The following is a 17,387-nucleotide window of genomic DNA, read 5'->3' on the forward strand; positions in this document are numbered from 1 at the left end:
TTCCCCATTATACCTATGGTTGGATCTCCAAGGCGGCTCCGAAGCTTCGGAGCCGCTTCAGCCAGATCGAAGCGGGAACCCAGTCCAGAGCTCTGGATCGGGTTGCTGGCATCCGAAGCAGCTGGATCAAATAGCTGCCTACTCGCACAGGCCTAATAGCAAACCCCCACCATGACATCACCTTGTTGCTCTCTCTTCTGACCCTGACCCAGACACTTTCAACAGACCTATCTCCAGTTTCATACTGGAGCTCTAAGCAATCATATGGCTTTTTTTACATGAAGTGGAACTCCTCCTCCTCCTCTCCCCTGCCTGTCTTTCCTGAACAATTTATACCCACCCATGACGGTGCTCCAGTCATATGAGCTATCCCACCAAGTCCCTGTTATTCCATCACGTCATAGTTCCTTGGCTGTGCGAGGACTTCCAATTCTTCCTGCTTCTTTCCCAGGCTCTGTGCATTCATGTAGAGGTATCTAAGGTAACTAACCAATGGCCTTGATTTCTCAGGAAGAATGAGAACACCTCCCCTGTTGCCCACTCCTTCTTGTGCTTCTTGCAGGTCACCCACTTATCTTAGAGCTTTGGTCTCTATCCCCTGGCTAATCTAATTTAACTAGGTTAGTGAGCCCGTCTGTGAAGATGCTTTTCCCTCTCTTCGTCAGGTGGATCCCATCTCTTCCTAGAAATCCTTCTTAGAACATCATCCCACAGTCAAAGAAGCCAAAGCCCTGCTGGCGACACTGCCTGCACAGCTATGCATTTATCTGCAGGATATGCCCGCTTCTATCCAGGCCCTTTCCATTGACCAGAAGGATTGAGGAGAATACCACCTGAGCCCCTGTTCCCTTCACCCTTGCACCCAGAGTCCTGTAGTCACTTTTGATCTGCTCTGAGTCTCCCCTGGCAGTATCATTGGCCCACATGAATGAGCATCATGGGGTAGTCAGAGGGCCAGATGAGTCCCAGGAATTCCTCTGTGACATCTTGGATCTGGGCTCTGGACAAGCAGCAGACCTTCCAAGACAACAGGTCAGGCTGGCAGATGGATGCCTCTGTTCCCCAAAGAAGGGAATCTCCAAACACCACCAGCTGCTGCTTCTCCTTGATGGCGGTGGTCTCGATCCTTCCAACCTTGAGAGGTGGTTCACTGTGTTAGTCTGAAGTCAGGCAGATGACAGGGCAGGGTGGCACCTTAGAGATTAACAGGTTCAGAGAGGAATGAGTTTTCATAGTTAACGACCTTCATCATCCTTTTTAAGTGTTTCTACTGGTCTTGCCCACGAATACAGAAAGAATGTTTTACAGCCGTGGTTCCCAGCAAAGTGATATAGTATAAAGAGAATAGACAAACATGGGCCAAATTCAAAGCGGATGTGGATGAGGGAGTCCTTGATAGTATAAAATACAGATGGGAAGGTTCTGGAAGAAATTCTGAATTATACCAGTGTAGAGTTTCACTGAATTAACCTATATGTTTGGTTCAAATATATACTTCTGGGAGTCTTCTCCTTCAATCAGTTTCAAGTTTTGTTTTTTGTGAAGCTAGAATTGAGTAAAATCTGTTGGGGAGGTAGTGTGGTCTCAGGTGTAGAAAACTTGACCAGGAACCATGAGGTCTGACTTCTGTTCCTGGTTCTGCCCTGACTTGTATCCTGACTGTGGGCAAGCTGCTCTACCTCCTTGTATCTCCATGCTCCTTATATACATGCCCTTTGTAAAATGGTGGTAATGAGCCCTACCTTCACTCCTAAAAGACTTTGAAAACTGTGTGGAAAATTTCCTCCATATAAGCTAAGTATTTTATATTATCATCATCAAACTTTCCTCCAAACTCCTGCATTTATTTCCATAAACCTTACTCAGCCACAAGAAGGGTAAAGAGTTTATAGGAAATTATAAACTGTTCAATGCTTTGTAAAGCATTTTTTCTTTTACAGATGAAAAAAATCCTTGGCTGTTCTGTTCACTGATTTTTTAATAATGTTTTATAATGTTCAGGTTTCAGAAGGCATTTGTTTGGATTTCTTAGGATAGGATAGGAGGTGATAGGAAGGCAATGTGACTAAGGGTTAGGGCACTGAAATGGAAGTCAGGAGACCTGGGTTGTATTCCAGACTTTGTAATTGTCCTGCTCTTTGATATTCACCTTTCTCACTTTTTATTCCTCTAGAATGTATGCTCTTCACAAAGGAATTGTTCTCACTGTGCATTTGTATAGGGCCTAACACAATGTCCATCGTGTCCACTAAGCACCGATATTATTTTTGTTGTTAATACCATTAGTGTTGTCACATATGGTATGTTTGGATCTCACAATGGTCATATCACAACCACACTGCATAAATTGGGCATAAGCTGAATTATAAGAACGTGGATCCTTTGGGAAACATCACCGCTTGGCACCTCTAAAATATGTACTGAGAAAGGTGATAACATCCTCAAGTAAATTGATGTCTTGGTTTAAGTTATGTTTGCATTAATGATTGTGTTGCCCCTGAGATTCTGCAATGTGGATGATTAATAGTAATCATATACAATGACTGGTGATGACAAAAGCCATAATATATGACAAAATCCAGGTCTGTTTACCAGGAGAAAGTGATAGCAGTAGAGGACAGGTTCCTGACAGCATTCAGGATGACCTGTAGAGGACAGGAAACACCTTTTATTTCAGTGTTTCTCACCACTCCTAATATATCCCTCCCGTCATCTCCACCTAATTCCATCATCTACTGAGAGTTGAGGAAGTTACTTAATGTTAAAAATTCTGATGTGTAACAACATTGAAAATCTTTCAGTATAAATATTTTTAAATGGACTGGTTGTTCTAATTAGTTTCTATAGCTGTTCAGTGATAGAAAATACAGTATGTAGAAAGACACAAAAGCTTGTAACCTTATAAATATAATATATAGAACTCAAGGTCATCACATAGTCAGAATATGACAAGAAAATTTGAAAGGGTATTACCTGTATCTTATTTATTTGGGGCTATCATCAAGGGTAAGATTTACTATAATACTGGATTCTAGTGTAGTTGTATATCATATGTAACCTACTGTTTACTGGAGGGAGGGTTCTTATCAACATAAGAAAAGCTTGGAAATGCCTTTTCTGTAACAAATTAGACTATGATTTTGCTAAAGTAACCTTCAGGACAAGGATTTATTTCAATTTTTTCCCCTTGTTTTAAGTTTGCTTTTTTTTTTAAACTACCAATTCTGAAAACTGTAATTCCTGATTTACCCATTTTTCGCAAGTCAAGCATATACTTAAACTTAAGTGGGAAGTAAACAGTGATAATATTGGCATTGACAGTTGGTAAATTAATCTGGATAGGCACCATTTAAAATGGTATTAAAAAGGTGCTATAAGAAATTTGATTATAAAACCTCACAAGTAAAAAGGAAAAATATTTAAAGCCTGGGCTTGTTGAAGTCAGTGTCAAAAATCCCATTGATTTGTTTAGGTCTATGATATCATCTGTTTAAGAATGACCTATTTAATTAATAACTGGCTTAGTTTCAGTTTTTAGATCACAAAATGTCCAGATATTAAATGTTTATACTTTTATATTCTCCAATTCAAAATAATTTTACTGAGCAGTCCCTAAATCCAGCACAACATACTTTGAGGTTAATGTCTACTGTATTATATTTGGTCATGAAGGCCTCCAGAAAGGAAAATAATGGATAAATATTACAGTACATATTACAAAGATAGAATTATTACAACTGTACTTAGTACTTATCTAGCAACTTTCTTCCAAAGCGCTCAGAGTATATAATTATATTTAACTGAATAAGCCTCATAATCATTTATAGGGTGCTGCAGGGAAGTTTAATTTGAATACCCAGTTTGTATATTTAATACACAGTTTGTATCCAAAGCCCTTGATGGGTAAGGCATTCATTCTCTTCCCTGCCTCAATGTCTCTACGGTTTCATTGTAATTTTTCATAGAACCGTGTCTACGTGTGCTGCCTTTTTGTAACAGTGTTTTGAGCATGCGGTAGCCCAGTTTTCAGTGGTATAACATTTCAGGATACAGCAGAATCCAAGTGGATAGCAGGGAACACTCAGGCCCAAAGGTATCCATCATGAGATGCCATCTCTGTTCCCCCTATTGCAGGGCTCAGATCAGGAAGGAGAATGTGTGCACCATGTCACCGCTCATACTTCTCAGGCTCCTGATGCTCAAGGGCCAGATTTTGCAGCCCTTGCCCATAATGTGTAGTACCTTATTCCTTGAGTAATTTCATGAATTTCAAAATGAGTAGGGACATTGATAACTGGTCTCAAACCTGTGGTCTTTCTTCAGTCTGTACAGTAGTCATGTCTTGCCACATGTAGACACTCTTGCAGTGGTGGCCATCCTTTTTGGCAACTGTGCCACAAGGTATGTCCAAAGTATGAGATAATGCCGCTCAAATAATCTGTCACTGTGTTCCCCAGTGCTGCTGAATCCTATCACCACTGGGGCATAATCACACTGAACTCTACGGCATCTGCCCTTGCAATTCTTGCAAAGACAAACCTTTTAAGGCAGCGTTTGCTACACACTGAGCCCCTGATCCCTGACTCTCTCCCTGAGTGATGCTTCAGTCCCCTCCCCTTCCCCAAGTGCCTCCCTGATGACTTACCAGCATCCCCTTTAACTTGGTACTTGGGCTTATGTTCCAAACCCATTGTTTGCCCATGCCATGTGTACATTATTGTATGGTTATACCAACGAAATGATGCTACTTCATGCCTTCTGTCCTGTTGCCCCTAAAACACCTAACCACACAATATACCATCCCACAGATCTCCAAAAGTGAGAGAGTGGTAATTGGCTAGATGGATGATGTGGGAACAATGAAAGATATAGCAGAAGCAGCTAGTAAAGTGGTACAGATCTTTGATAAAGAAAGTTTAAGTTCCTTTAACATTTAATGTATAAGGGACTAGTGTATGCAGATGTTTGCTCCATTACATGAACACACTGTGCATAAGGACTTGCATATAGGTTAGTATCTTAACTATTAATATTCCTGTTTTAAAGTCTAGGGAACTGTGTCCATGCTGCATGTGGAATCAGATTGCAAACTCTGCATACATGCCACATATGGCAGTTACCTAGCTGCATAACTGCCATTTAAGCATGTAAAGCAAAACAGGTTTCTACCCGAAGTGCAAGTGTTTGCTTGTATATACCATCTTCTGTACATCTTCTATGGGGGAGGTTTGATGACTATCGGATGAGAAAGTATGCTGAGTGTGCTAACTCAGCTCCTACAGCATTGTAATGGATACAGCACCAAAGGCTTCAATTACACAGGTGGTAAATAGCATTATGGTACTTTTTCTGTGAGTGGATATACCCAATAATAGGAGACAACTGGCAGTAATATGGAGATGGCAGTAATATGGAGAAGGAACTAATAGTCATGTAGGATCACAGATGCAATATAAGTCTGCAGTGGGATGGCACAAAAGAGGAATGTGGTTTTGTGAATTGGATTATTAGGTGCAAGACACAGGAAGTTATAGTGCCTCTTCACTCAGCACTGATTAGGTCTCATCTAGAGTACCGTATGCAGTTTTGGGCTTACAGTTTTAAAAGGATATGGAGAAGTTAGAGTCCAGAGGTGGGAGACAAAAGTGATAAAGGACTTGTAAGGCAAGCTACATGAGGAAAGGCTGAAGGAAATTGGCATGTTCAGCTTGCAGAGAAGGTGCTTAAAGAGGACATGACAGCAATCTTTAAATATCTGGAAGGCTGCCATAAAGAAGAGGAAAAACACCTTTTTTCGCTTGCTGCAGAAGGCAGGATATGGTGAAGTTGCAGCAAAGCAGGTTTAGATTGCATAGCAGGAAAAAACTTCTTTAATCAGTGAAGCAGTGGAATAAGATGCCAAGGGAAGTTGTGAAATCTTTATCACTCAAGGTGTTCAAGAAGAAGTTGCATAAATATTTGTGAGTGATGATCTAGGAGTAGGCATGCCTAAGCTATACTATGGGTAGTTTCCAAGCTTTTGGCTTTGTTAGTTGTCACATGGGACCAGGAAGTAAGTAATTTCCCACCCCCTCCTGTTGCTACACATGTGAGGGTCAGTAACATAACTGGGGTGGAAAAGCAGGCACCAGCTTAGATGTATCAGAACTGCCCTCCATCCCCAAAGACTCTGTGCCCCAGTAGCAGAAGCAGCTCCACGGCATTGCTTTTGTAGCAGTAACTTGGGTGCACCCTCCTGCGCTCCCACAGGATTCTCCCATGGTGCAAATCCTGCTTATTAAGCCTCTGGTCAGGGGATTTGTCTTTTTTTTTTTTTTGCTTTCTTCAGAGACTTCAGGTATTGGCTGCAGCCAAAACTGAGGATTTTGACTGGAGTCTGCTAGTGCTCCTGCTGGGACTAAAACTTGGATATCCCTGGATAAAGGATCTTGTCCTTTCACTCAGGGGCAGACCAGTTGTTACGTTATTGATCAGGAAGGAATTTTACCTCATAGTCAGGTCAGTATGGACTGTGGGAGTTTTTCCCTTCCTTTGTATCAGGGGACATGGCCTTCTTCCTTGGACCCCTCAAGTGTATTTTAACTACCCTTACAGAAGCAGGACAATGGCCACCCTTGTTCTACTGTTTTACCTTGGTGAGGCTAGGGTGATATACTTCAAGTTTGTGTGACAGGGTTGACTGTGTAGTTTTAGTAATAGGTTAGACAAGGATTTGCTTGGGATGGTTTGGATAAGGACGGTCCTGCCTGCAACAAGGGGTTGGACTAGATGTCCTCCATAGGTGCCTTCCAGCCCAACTTCTCTGTGATTCTATAATAATTTAATTATGAGAGCAGTCTTAGTAAAACCCATAATTACCATAGGCCTAATACTACAAGGTGCTGCGTACCTCCTGGGAACTCCTTAGAGCTGTCAGCTCCCGTGGACTTAAGTGAGAATTGATGAGACTCACAAGCCCCCAAGAGGTTCATAGTAAATTGCACGATCGGGCCTCCTGTGGGAGCCTAAGATTAAGAAGGTATTCAGGATTCCCCCCAGCCCCCTTTTTTGCTGATAGAGTGAAGGGAATGATGTCTATATTTTAGGTACTGACTTACAGCACATTTTGCTCTCAGATGTACATGCAGGCTCCCGTTACACTACAAAGAATCCCATGTGCATATTCAAGAGCTGAATATGACCCTTACTATCTGATGCTAAAGTCCTAAGAGCCAGAAGGACAGAGGTCAAACTGTGAGCTAAGCGAGAAAACAAAAACTGGTTTATAAAAAAGTTCTCTACAAATTGGAGAAGAACTTCAGAACTTTTAAGCACAACCAAAGGAGTCTCATCATTTATCTTAGCACCTGTTGTCTTTGTGTCTATATAGTGAAAGATTCATGCTATAAACAGACATCCACCATTGACAAGTGAAAGGCATTTCTGCATGGTAAGAATAAGTGCTAAAGGCCAACAAACTGCCTCTTGAATGCATAGACATTTCTAAAGGGTCTGTATTCTTTTTTTCCCCTGTAATATGCAAAAGTATTTGTTTGAAAGAAATTCAAAAGAATAAATGCTTGTGACAGAAAAGAGTGACCTCAGAGGAGTACGTGTCTTATCACGCTGCACAGTGCTGTGTATCAAACATGTGGGTTCTTAAAAAAAATGCAGAATGGAAAGGAAAAGGGGGGGAAAGTATTTATTTATCCTAATCTCTCTCAGACATATTTTATGTTCTGGAAATAATTTTTCCCATCATTCCTGATGCATGCAATTGCTGTTTTATTCCATGCTTACTTAAAGGCAAGGGCAAGTAGACACCCGTGCCCTTCACAAGAGGTCTAAAATCTTAAAATGTAGAAATATAGCACAGCACTAAATGTTTCTAAAAGTATTTGATGAAATTGTGTGATTTCTTTTTCACATTGGACATTATAAATTGAAAGTTTGGAAAATTGAAGGTTCACGACATTTTCAATAGCAAGTCAGCATATGGGGGACAGGACCAGATTTCCCAAAACAAATATATTCATCTTAGTATATTTTCCTTCATAATGAGCTGACATTTCACTTATACTCAAAATGGATGTTTTGTTGACTTTTATAGGCATGACTAATATTTTGAAGGAGACAGACAAGCTAATGATGAAAATGTGTGAGTATAGAAATATGGAGGAGCAAATTACTTAACAGTCCCCTGCAAGTATAATACTCTTTATCTAAACAAATATTCTTAAGAAAAAAAGGCCTAGTTCTGCTCTCCCATATACAAGTTTTACATGACTTAGATTTACATCAGTGAATTAAATTCAAAATCAGACTCCAAATGCATGTTTTGAGCAATTGTGATTACTTTGCCTTTTAGAAATTTCAAATACCCATCACAGTTTGTTTTTTCTTATTATTTTGTAGAGCAGGGGTGGCCAACCTGCAGCTCCAAAGCCACATACGGCTCTTCAGAAGTTAATATGCAACTTCTTGAATCTTTGCACAAACACACAGTGACCAGCTTCCAAATGGAAATATTGGTCCAAGTAGAAGCTGGCCACCATGTGCTTGTGCAAAGATTCAAGGAGACACATGTTAACTTCTGAAGAGCCGCATGTGGCTCCAGAGCTGCAGGTTGGCCACCCCTGTTGTAGAGGAACTGCCTTAAAAAATGATCATATTCCCTGTATCTGATGCACTAAGGGTGGAGACAGACATCTCCTTTTGTTGCCCTGTGCCACCATACAACTTTTTTTGGTGGCACAAAGGCCAAACAAAAAGATATGTCCATGCCTTTTGTTGTACCACAAATGCCCAAAATTTGTGGCCATGACAAACGTGGCATTAATTTGTGCTGCTGTTTAGTGGTGGATGTCTCTTTGCTTTGTGGTGGGAGAGCCTTGGCAGCTCGCAGCTGTCACTGCCCCAGGCAGGTACTCCAGGGGGTTGAGGGGCCCTGCATACCTTGGGAATTCCCACCCAGCATCAGACCCCTTAAGCCCTTGAAGCACTTGCCTGCATTTTGCTTCTCTCAGAGATATGCACCAGGGACCTTTAAGTTAAATGATAGTCCTATCTGGTGAGAAACCCTGCCTGTTGCATTTATACGTGCTCATGTATACATGCTTCATCAACTGGCTGAGGTGGTCCCTTGAATATGGCAGAAGATTGTGTGGTTTTGCTCACGAAGCTGTAGAACTGAAAATCAGAAGACTTTTTGTTTTACTTCTTGCTGTTGATTTGCTCTGTGACTTCGAACAAATCACTTTGGTGTGGTTGTCAGAATGCCCCTAAAAGGCTCACTGTCAGCAGCAATAGGAGGGTGCTGAGAGCCTTTGGAAATCTAACTCTGATCATTCTATAAATCATTTTGTCTTCTATAAAATGGAGATAATCAGGTACACTCACACTTAGATGGTGCCTTTTATCTAGAGATTAAGCACTTTGCTATATAAATCCTGAGATATTATTATTGTATGTTGTCTCGGCTGGCCGGAGCCGACTCGAGGTGATTTAGAAATTGCTCGTTCATCAGGGCGGGCTGGTGAATGGAGAGGCAGACGAGGTTTAATGGTTGTAAAAACTTTACTTACATCGCGGGTGGTTGCGACGGAAACGGTCTGGTCGTCTGAACAACAATGTAAGTTGTTCCAGCTGGCGAGGCCAAAGCCAGCAAATCCGTCCGTAACTTAAGCCGGCGTGAAAAGGTTACGTCTGGGATTGCGCTCGGCAACGGGAAGAAGGATCGATAGGTGATCAGTCTATCGGCCAGCTAGCCGCAAGTCAGATCTCTTTAGAGGCACTCTGCAGCGTGCTCAAAGCTCTTCAACTTGGGCGGAAGTCGCGCAAATTTTTAAACGGCCAGCAAGCCAATTACCAGCCGCCACGTGTGAATAATTTAGCACTAGCCAATACCGGGATACAAATTTGCATTCGAATAGCGGGAACTCTTTGCACGGTGCACTTCTGTGCTGCAAAGGGAAAATGCACCCTGCAAAGACAGCTGCAATTTGGCGGGAACTCTCTCCTGCACGCGGGTTTTTTATGCAGCAAAAACCCTCGCTGTGCAAGAGGCTCTCATGTGACAAGAAAATTCCGTCATGCTGAGGCACCCAAATCACTGGGTTGTGACATATGTGACGTTATTTTTATTCATATTCTTGTTTATATTGTGTGTTAAAAAAATATTTTTATGTTGTATGTAAGGTAATTAATTGTTTTTGAGTCTGTCTTCCTTTAAATAAATAGTTAAGAGTCAATTGCCCATTCAGTATTTCTCTTTGAGTCCGTATCACCATGTGTTTGGTGTGGGTAATGAACAGGTATCCTGGTTTTCTCTGATAAAAATTTTTATTTTCTCTGATAAAATAAAAAAAATCTTAATTTTTGGGTTAAAAAAAGTAACCCAAAATCCACATTTTTCCGTGATCAAAATGAAACACCACTCTGTGGGTGTGTGGGTGTGTGTGTTAGTGGCATTTCATTTTACTCATGGAAAAATGTGGATTCTGGGTTACTTTTTTTAACCCAAAAATTAAGATTTTTTTTATTTTATCAGAGAAAATCAGGATTCTTGGTAATGAAGTTTTTTGAACTTGTCAGAGAATTAAGCATGTCCTTCTCTGCTCTTGACACATTTATTGTTCATGTTTTTTCACTTCAGTGCAGGAATCCTTGAACATCTCACAACATCAGATTGAATGGGCAGCAATAGAGGTCCTGCCTCTTTGCTCCCCATGTTAGTTTTTGCTAACTTCTGCAATGGAATCTCCCACGTGATTAGTAGTGTCAAGAGGGCCAACTGCATGACATGGAACATTCCAGGAATTAGCGGGTTTTATGGCAGAAATTGTAACTAATAATGTTATCTAGCTTATGTCTGCAGAATGCATTAGAGACTGAAATAAGTACAGATACATGAAGATGGATAACTTTTATTTGTTTTTATGATGAAAGCGCGTATGTCACCAGTCTGATATTTTGTTTTGAGTGAAATCTGCCCTTCTGCAAAGAACCATCCTAAAGCCCTTGTGCCTTTTAAGTCCCTCTTAAACCTTCTTTTAAAGAGCTTTAATGGTGCCTAGACACTGTGTTGCCTATCCATAGGGGAGTGGCTTCCATCTAGGGTAGCCATCATAGAGGCTATCCTCTATTGATACGAAACCCAGCACCTTTATATCCTCTATTTTTCTCTTGAAGAAAAATTTTTCTCTTGAAGAGAAAAATGGAGGACATAAAGGCATTGGGTTTTGTATCAATAGAAGCCAGAGTAGCAGAAAATGTCCTCTATGATTGCCACCCTGTTTCCATCCTCTGGGTGAATTTTCTGGGTGAATATTTCATTAATACTGATATTTAGTATAACTTGAGTACTAAATTCCATCAAAATTGGGTGTGTGCAACATTTTACTTGGGTAAAACATTTTCAGAATTGAATTTATGCCATTTAGAGTTGGGATAGGGGGGAGAGGGTTGACTTTGTTATGAACTCAAGCACTTAAAATGTATATATACTCTTGAACATGTATTTCACAGTCAGGCAATGTGTCTGCCTCACTTATAATGTAGCTCTTCTGCCTCCTTAAAATTGCAGATACTTTGGGATTTTAAGTCTTATTTTAATTATGCTTCATGGTAACCACACTAGCTCTTTTTTGGCAGGCTTCAAAATCTAGTATTCATAAACTGAAAATGATTGAGAATGACTTCATTACAGATCATCATGATGGTCAAAGTGTAAAGACAGTAAATTTGCAAAATAAATTGCCATAAAAATGTCAGTGCATTATATCTTAAGTCTTTGAATTTGGGTCAACTAATGAGTCAAAAAATGTGGTTTGGTTTATTTTAGGCTTTTTATATTTAAGGTCTTTCAAACAGTTAACTTCATTGCTGGAGGCCTGGCAAATCAAGTTATCAGTCCAAAATCATTGGCCTTCAGTTTTCACAAGTATGTTACTTCATTCTGGCAATGTAATTCTACCTTGGAAAACCTTTTAAATGTTTAAGAACATCCTGCTATTTACAAGGTCCGCAAACATTTATGAATCTCAGAAAACCCATGAGGTAGGTAAATAGCCCCTGGACAGACAGGGCATTGACAGTGTGTTGCCAGTAGGTCCAGGGAAATGATTATTCCCCTCTATTCAGCACTGGTGAGGCTACATCTGGAGTACTGTGTTCAGTTTTGGGCCCCCACTACAGAAAGGATGTAGACAAAGTGGAGAGAGTCCAGTGGAGTGCAACAAAAATGGTGGGTCTGGGGGACATGACTTATGAGGAGAGGCTGAGGGAACTGTGTTTATTTAATCTAAAGATGAGAAGACTGAATGGGGATTTAATTGCAGCCTTCAACTACCTGAACGAGGGTTCGAAAGAGGATGGATGGAGCTAGGCTGTTCTCAGTGGTGGCAGATGACAGAACAAGGAGCAATGGTCTTAAGTTGCAACAGGGGAAGTTTAGGTTAGATATTGGGAAGAATTTTCTCACTAGGAGTGTAATAAAACACTGGAACAGGTTACCCAGAGAGGTGGTGGAAGCTCCATCCTTGGTGGTTTTCAAGACAGGGTTAGACAAAGCTTTGGCTAGGATGATCTAGTTGTGGCTGGTCCTGCTTTGAGCAGGGGCTTGGACTAGATTACTTCCTGAGGTCCCTTCCAACCCTCATTTTCTATGATTCTATTCTGATTAAACTCTCCAAAGATTGTTGGCATGGTTTTCAGCTGTATTGGGCATCACCCACTCCAGCTGAAGTCAAAGAAAGTTGTGAATACTCCACCCCTTGACATCTTGTACCAAAATAACTCAATTATCGTACTCAAAATTTGAATACATTCTGGCATAGATGCCATAACTGCCCAATATCACCAGAAAGAACTGGCAGAATTGCTGTTAGAACTCAGAAGCCTGTGGCTCCCACTCTCTGCTTTTTCTTCTACAATCTGTGGACCCAGTTTTATTAAGAAGTGCCTCTAAAACTGTTTTTTTTTGTGTTACAGAGATACATACCCATCTTGGAATTGATATTTGATGTCAGTTATCCTCATTATATTTGAATATCTGAATAGCTAGCCCTAATTTTGGTATATAAGGTATGCCTACACCTCTTCTGTAGCAATCCTGAGACCACCTCTGAGAAACCAGCCCAACCCAATCTCCTGTTCTGCACATGCTGCTTGCATAAAATACAGTCTGGTTGCATTTTTGGAACTTGCCCAGGGTGGCTCTCAGATTCTCTGCCTGGGGTGTGCTTCCAGGACTGCTCTAACAGCAACCACATGCATTTTTTTTTCAGTATGTGGCATATGAGGAGTGGGGGTGAGTGGGTAAAGATTATTTCTTGGCAGCTGTCATAGGATCACCTCTGTGGCTGTGAGCGTTTGACTGCACCCAACACTCTCGTTGTCTTAAATGGGAATTTTGGTTAGCCAAAAATTCAGAATCTGGCCCCTAGTTTCACAGCTGATCCTACTGCTCTGCTCTAGCATCTGTGTTGCAAGGCTGAACATTTGACATATCAGCATTCCACTGAAATAACATGGACTACTAGGGAAGGCAGCTGGTATATCAAGCAACACTCGTTCTGGAATATTAACGTAGTGGCTATGGGATTAATAACATTGTTGGAGAGGCGTGCTGCAAGTACATATGTGTGTTAACATTCCAATGGCTTTCCAAAACGGTGGCTGGAAAACCACCATTTGTCTTTCCTGTCTTCCTTTAGTCCACTGTTTAGCCCATTTTTTGGCACTAAAGATCCTAACGTTGTTGGTGGGGGAAGGGGTACTTTGTGCCTGTGGTGCAAAGAAGGGGCTGGATGGATGTTGTGGTCTCTTTGAAAAAATGTTTATCATATGGTTGCTTGCAACCACAGAGGACTAAATGACCCAGAAGGTCCCTTCCAGTCCTGTGCCTTATGGTAGTTACTTTCAGGAAACTTTTATGCCCAATCTGATGAAAATATTGACGTATTGATTATTTTTTTTTCATATAGCTGTCCCATTGTTTTGGGTAGTTAAGGAACATTTGGGTGTGATGCATCATAAAATGATCAAGTAGACTCCAGTAGAATGGAGTACATTCTAAAATATGTAGGGTGACCATATTTCCCGAGTCTCAAAATGAGACATTCTGCTTCATCAGCTCTCTGGCATACTCAGTTGTCTCCAAGCTGTGGTCTCAGCTGAGTGTGCTCTAGAGTATGTATTTGGGGGAATGCAGAGTACTGGACAGAGGATTGTGTCTGTGTGTGCATGTGTATGTGTATATGTGAAAGCACACAAAGACCAACAGACTTTCCATATGTCTGAAGAAGGGCATTTGTGCCCGAAAGCTTGCAAAGAACACTTTTTTCCAACTATTTAGTTGGTCTAATAAAAGATATTGCATCTACCCAAAGAACCTTGTCTGTATATGTGAAACAGTGCCACTTTTGTTGGGGCAGTCCCTCATTAAACACCTGTCTGTGACATCCCTCTGAAAATGGTACAGAAGTGTTTGAACAAAAGAGATGGGTGTTTAGACCAGGACTGTCCCAGTGAAAAGAGGAAATAGAGTCACCCTAAAACTATGTATTTTACCGTAAGCAGTGTTGCAATATGCCTTAACTTGGATTTACAAATGGACAGGAGGACGCAAGGATCTCTCCTTGCTCACACTATTCATATCTTGCAGAGGAACTATGCAGGGAAGCAATTCCACAACTTATGAGATAGAAAGATTTCTCCTTCTTACTGTCCTCAGGGGAGCAAGTACAAAATAGTAGCTGACCTGCTGAACCCAGGCCTTAAACATGCATCTTTTCTTTTTGGTCACTTTAAATGGTCCAATAGAATTGACAGCATCTTTTCCCTTTAGCTGGTAGGCTGGTGCATGCTTCTGTGCAATTCAGGAAAGAGAGAAGTTAATATGGTTCAGCACAACTTTAGGAAACAAATGTCTGAGGACAGCTGACAGTGCCTAACCAAGAGGGCCTTGATCTTTGATGGGATGCTAGCATATTCAGTAAACACACCGATTATTTATTCCATACTTCTTATCATTACACTGTTGATGTTTCTTTTTCAGGCATCATATTTTCATTGGTGGTCGTGATGTATGTCATCTGGGTCCAGGCAATGGCTGATCTGGAAAACTACGAGAACATGAAGAAAAAGGATTGTCCAGATTTTACTGTTCATGTGCGCTATGGCTGGTCTTTCATACTGGCTCCTATAGGAATATTTTTTGCTTTGTTTGCAGGAATGCTCTTCTTATTAGTAGGTCGTACTATTTATTTGCACTCTGACTAATCAGCCATCTGCTAATGGGCATGCTGGAAGCTGAGTGAAACTTTTTAACTGGATCACAATTTTTATACGTTATTCCTGCTACCATAATCTAGAGTTGTAGGTGTACTGGTAGAATTGCTTCAGTTACTTGTTTAATTGATATGTTCCTATGATAAAGGACACAAAACTCACTAAAAGAAAAAATACAGTTTCTTTGATTCTTCAGGAATTACATGACATGTTTTTCTACATAACATTATTTGCAATATTAGATCTGCCTGCAAACATGGGAGGGCAAAAAAGCAACATAAAATGGGTCAAGTCAAGATTTTATACATTTGCCTTTTGGCAATTATTTTGTGCGGCTGTCAAAAAAGTCCTTGTGGAGAACAGTAAAAGACAGAGAGGAAAACAAATGCTCAGCCGAGTAATTTAATCCACTGCCTGTCCCTTTCTCCACTACTCTCCTAAGCTTTAATATGAACAAACATTTTTGCACTTAAAAATAGAGTGCAGTTGTTCTTGCAGTGTTTCTCTGATATGGGTAGTACAGATGACCCCAGCGAATAATGACTTGGTGCTAGTATGTACAGGCAGTGGCTTAACTGCTAACATTATCTGTTTTACTTCTGTAAATGTTTGAAAGTGTGCTCTTCTATTCTTCTGTATTTTGGTGCATGATTCTCTAAGCCAAATCAATGCCCTCGAACAACTTACTTAAAGTATGCCCAAATTATAGCATAAAATATATGGTGCATATTTTTAATCAAGTATTTACCTAGACATTTTAGATGTGTTTAATAATTGGCTCCTCTAGTACCCACACTGTTATCTAGAACTAAACTTAAATAGAGAAAAATTGTTGTATATTGACTTTTTTTATTAAAAATGTTTATAACGATTATCATGTATAGCACATGAACATTTATGTATTCTGAAGCCCTCAATTTCCTAAATATTAAAATCTGTATTGTAGACCAAATCTGGCTTGCCTACAGGTCGTCCCAAAGAAACTATTCAAGTGAGTAGGGGTAGTAGATTTATGCCTATATTATGCAACTGAGGCGAGCTGCTTGTGTGCAGGTCCTTGTGCTCATGGCATGGAAAGAATGGGGTGGATTTCTAATAGTGGGGAAATTTATTTCACTTGGCAGTAGGTCAGGTTGAAATTAAATCCATCTGGGAAATTGGTTAGAGTTTGCACTTTGTAACTGAATGCAAAGTAGTTTTGGTTTGATGGAGAAACATAAAGACTTTATGTTGGTTTCTTTTCATGCACAATGCTTCATTCCACAGCTGTTATGAATATTAAAAACATCTCTAAGATGGAGCAAAGAGTGACCACCTAGAAGATGTGGTGGGATAGATTGGCTGTTGCTTCCAATCCAGCAGCTCTTGTGATTGGAAGATTTCCAGTCTTCCCTGCTACTTATTTATTTTTCCATCATCAAGATTAACTTTATACATTATAAAACAGGAAGGCAACTGGGGGGAGCACAAGCATTGGAAATAATTACCAAATCACAAAAATATTTTTATTGGCAGCTAACATGATGTTTTTAATTATTGTGCCACAGAGTATGATGGGTGAATATTTAACAGAAAAATCATAAACAAATATATGAATTCCATATAGATGCTGGCCAACAGGAGAATATTAAAGTTACACAATAATGCCATCGGTTAGCCAGGAAAAACTGAAATTAACCCAGTCCCCTGCCCTTGTGCATAAGTATTACATTCCTGCCTTTAATTATATGATCATACACTATTTCTGAAATAATACAATATGTCAATTTTTCCTCTACAGCCTTGGATACTCAACGGTAATTGTGTGAATAAATTTAATAAGCAAGAGCTATTTGACTAGACAGCACTTTCAAACCCTGGCCAATGCTCCCCAGGAAGGAGCCCTTTTCCACTGCAACTTAGGGGGCACCAGGAATAAGTCACTTTCCGACAACTCTTAAAAGCATTAGAAAGCTGAGGTGCCTCAGAGCTGGGCTCTTTTCTGCAAAGCTTACCATGTGTGCAACAGCAACTAATAAATTCTGCAAAGCAAGAGCCAAAGGCTCCTTTGGAGCACATAATTCAGCCCATGTGTATCTTCAGATCTCTTTCCATTGTGCAGCTAAATTAGCTACACC

The 17,387-nt window shown here is 40.5% G+C and overlaps 1 protein-coding gene across 5 annotated transcripts in view; it reads left to right on the forward strand.

Annotated features, from left to right (window-relative positions):
* The window catches only part of TMEM182 (transmembrane protein 182), a 71,134-nt gene extending 54,613 nt beyond the window's left edge, over positions 1-16,521 (forward strand). For all 5 annotated transcript variants that reach the window (XM_059721016.1, XM_059721014.1, XM_059721017.1 and 2 more), the window contains one exon: positions 15,038-16,521. In XM_059721016.1, coding sequence (XP_059576999.1) covers positions 15,038-15,261 — 224 coding nt within the window. In that variant the 3' untranslated portion in view covers positions 15,262-16,521. The remainder of the gene's footprint in view (positions 1-15,037) is intronic.
* The last annotated feature ends 866 nt before the right edge of the window (positions 16,522-17,387 follow it).

This window comes from Alligator mississippiensis, chromosome 1, assembly GCF_030867095.1.
Source record: "Alligator mississippiensis isolate rAllMis1 chromosome 1, rAllMis1, whole genome shotgun sequence".
In the NCBI taxonomy this organism is placed as follows: Eukaryota; Metazoa; Chordata; order Crocodylia; family Alligatoridae; genus Alligator; species Alligator mississippiensis.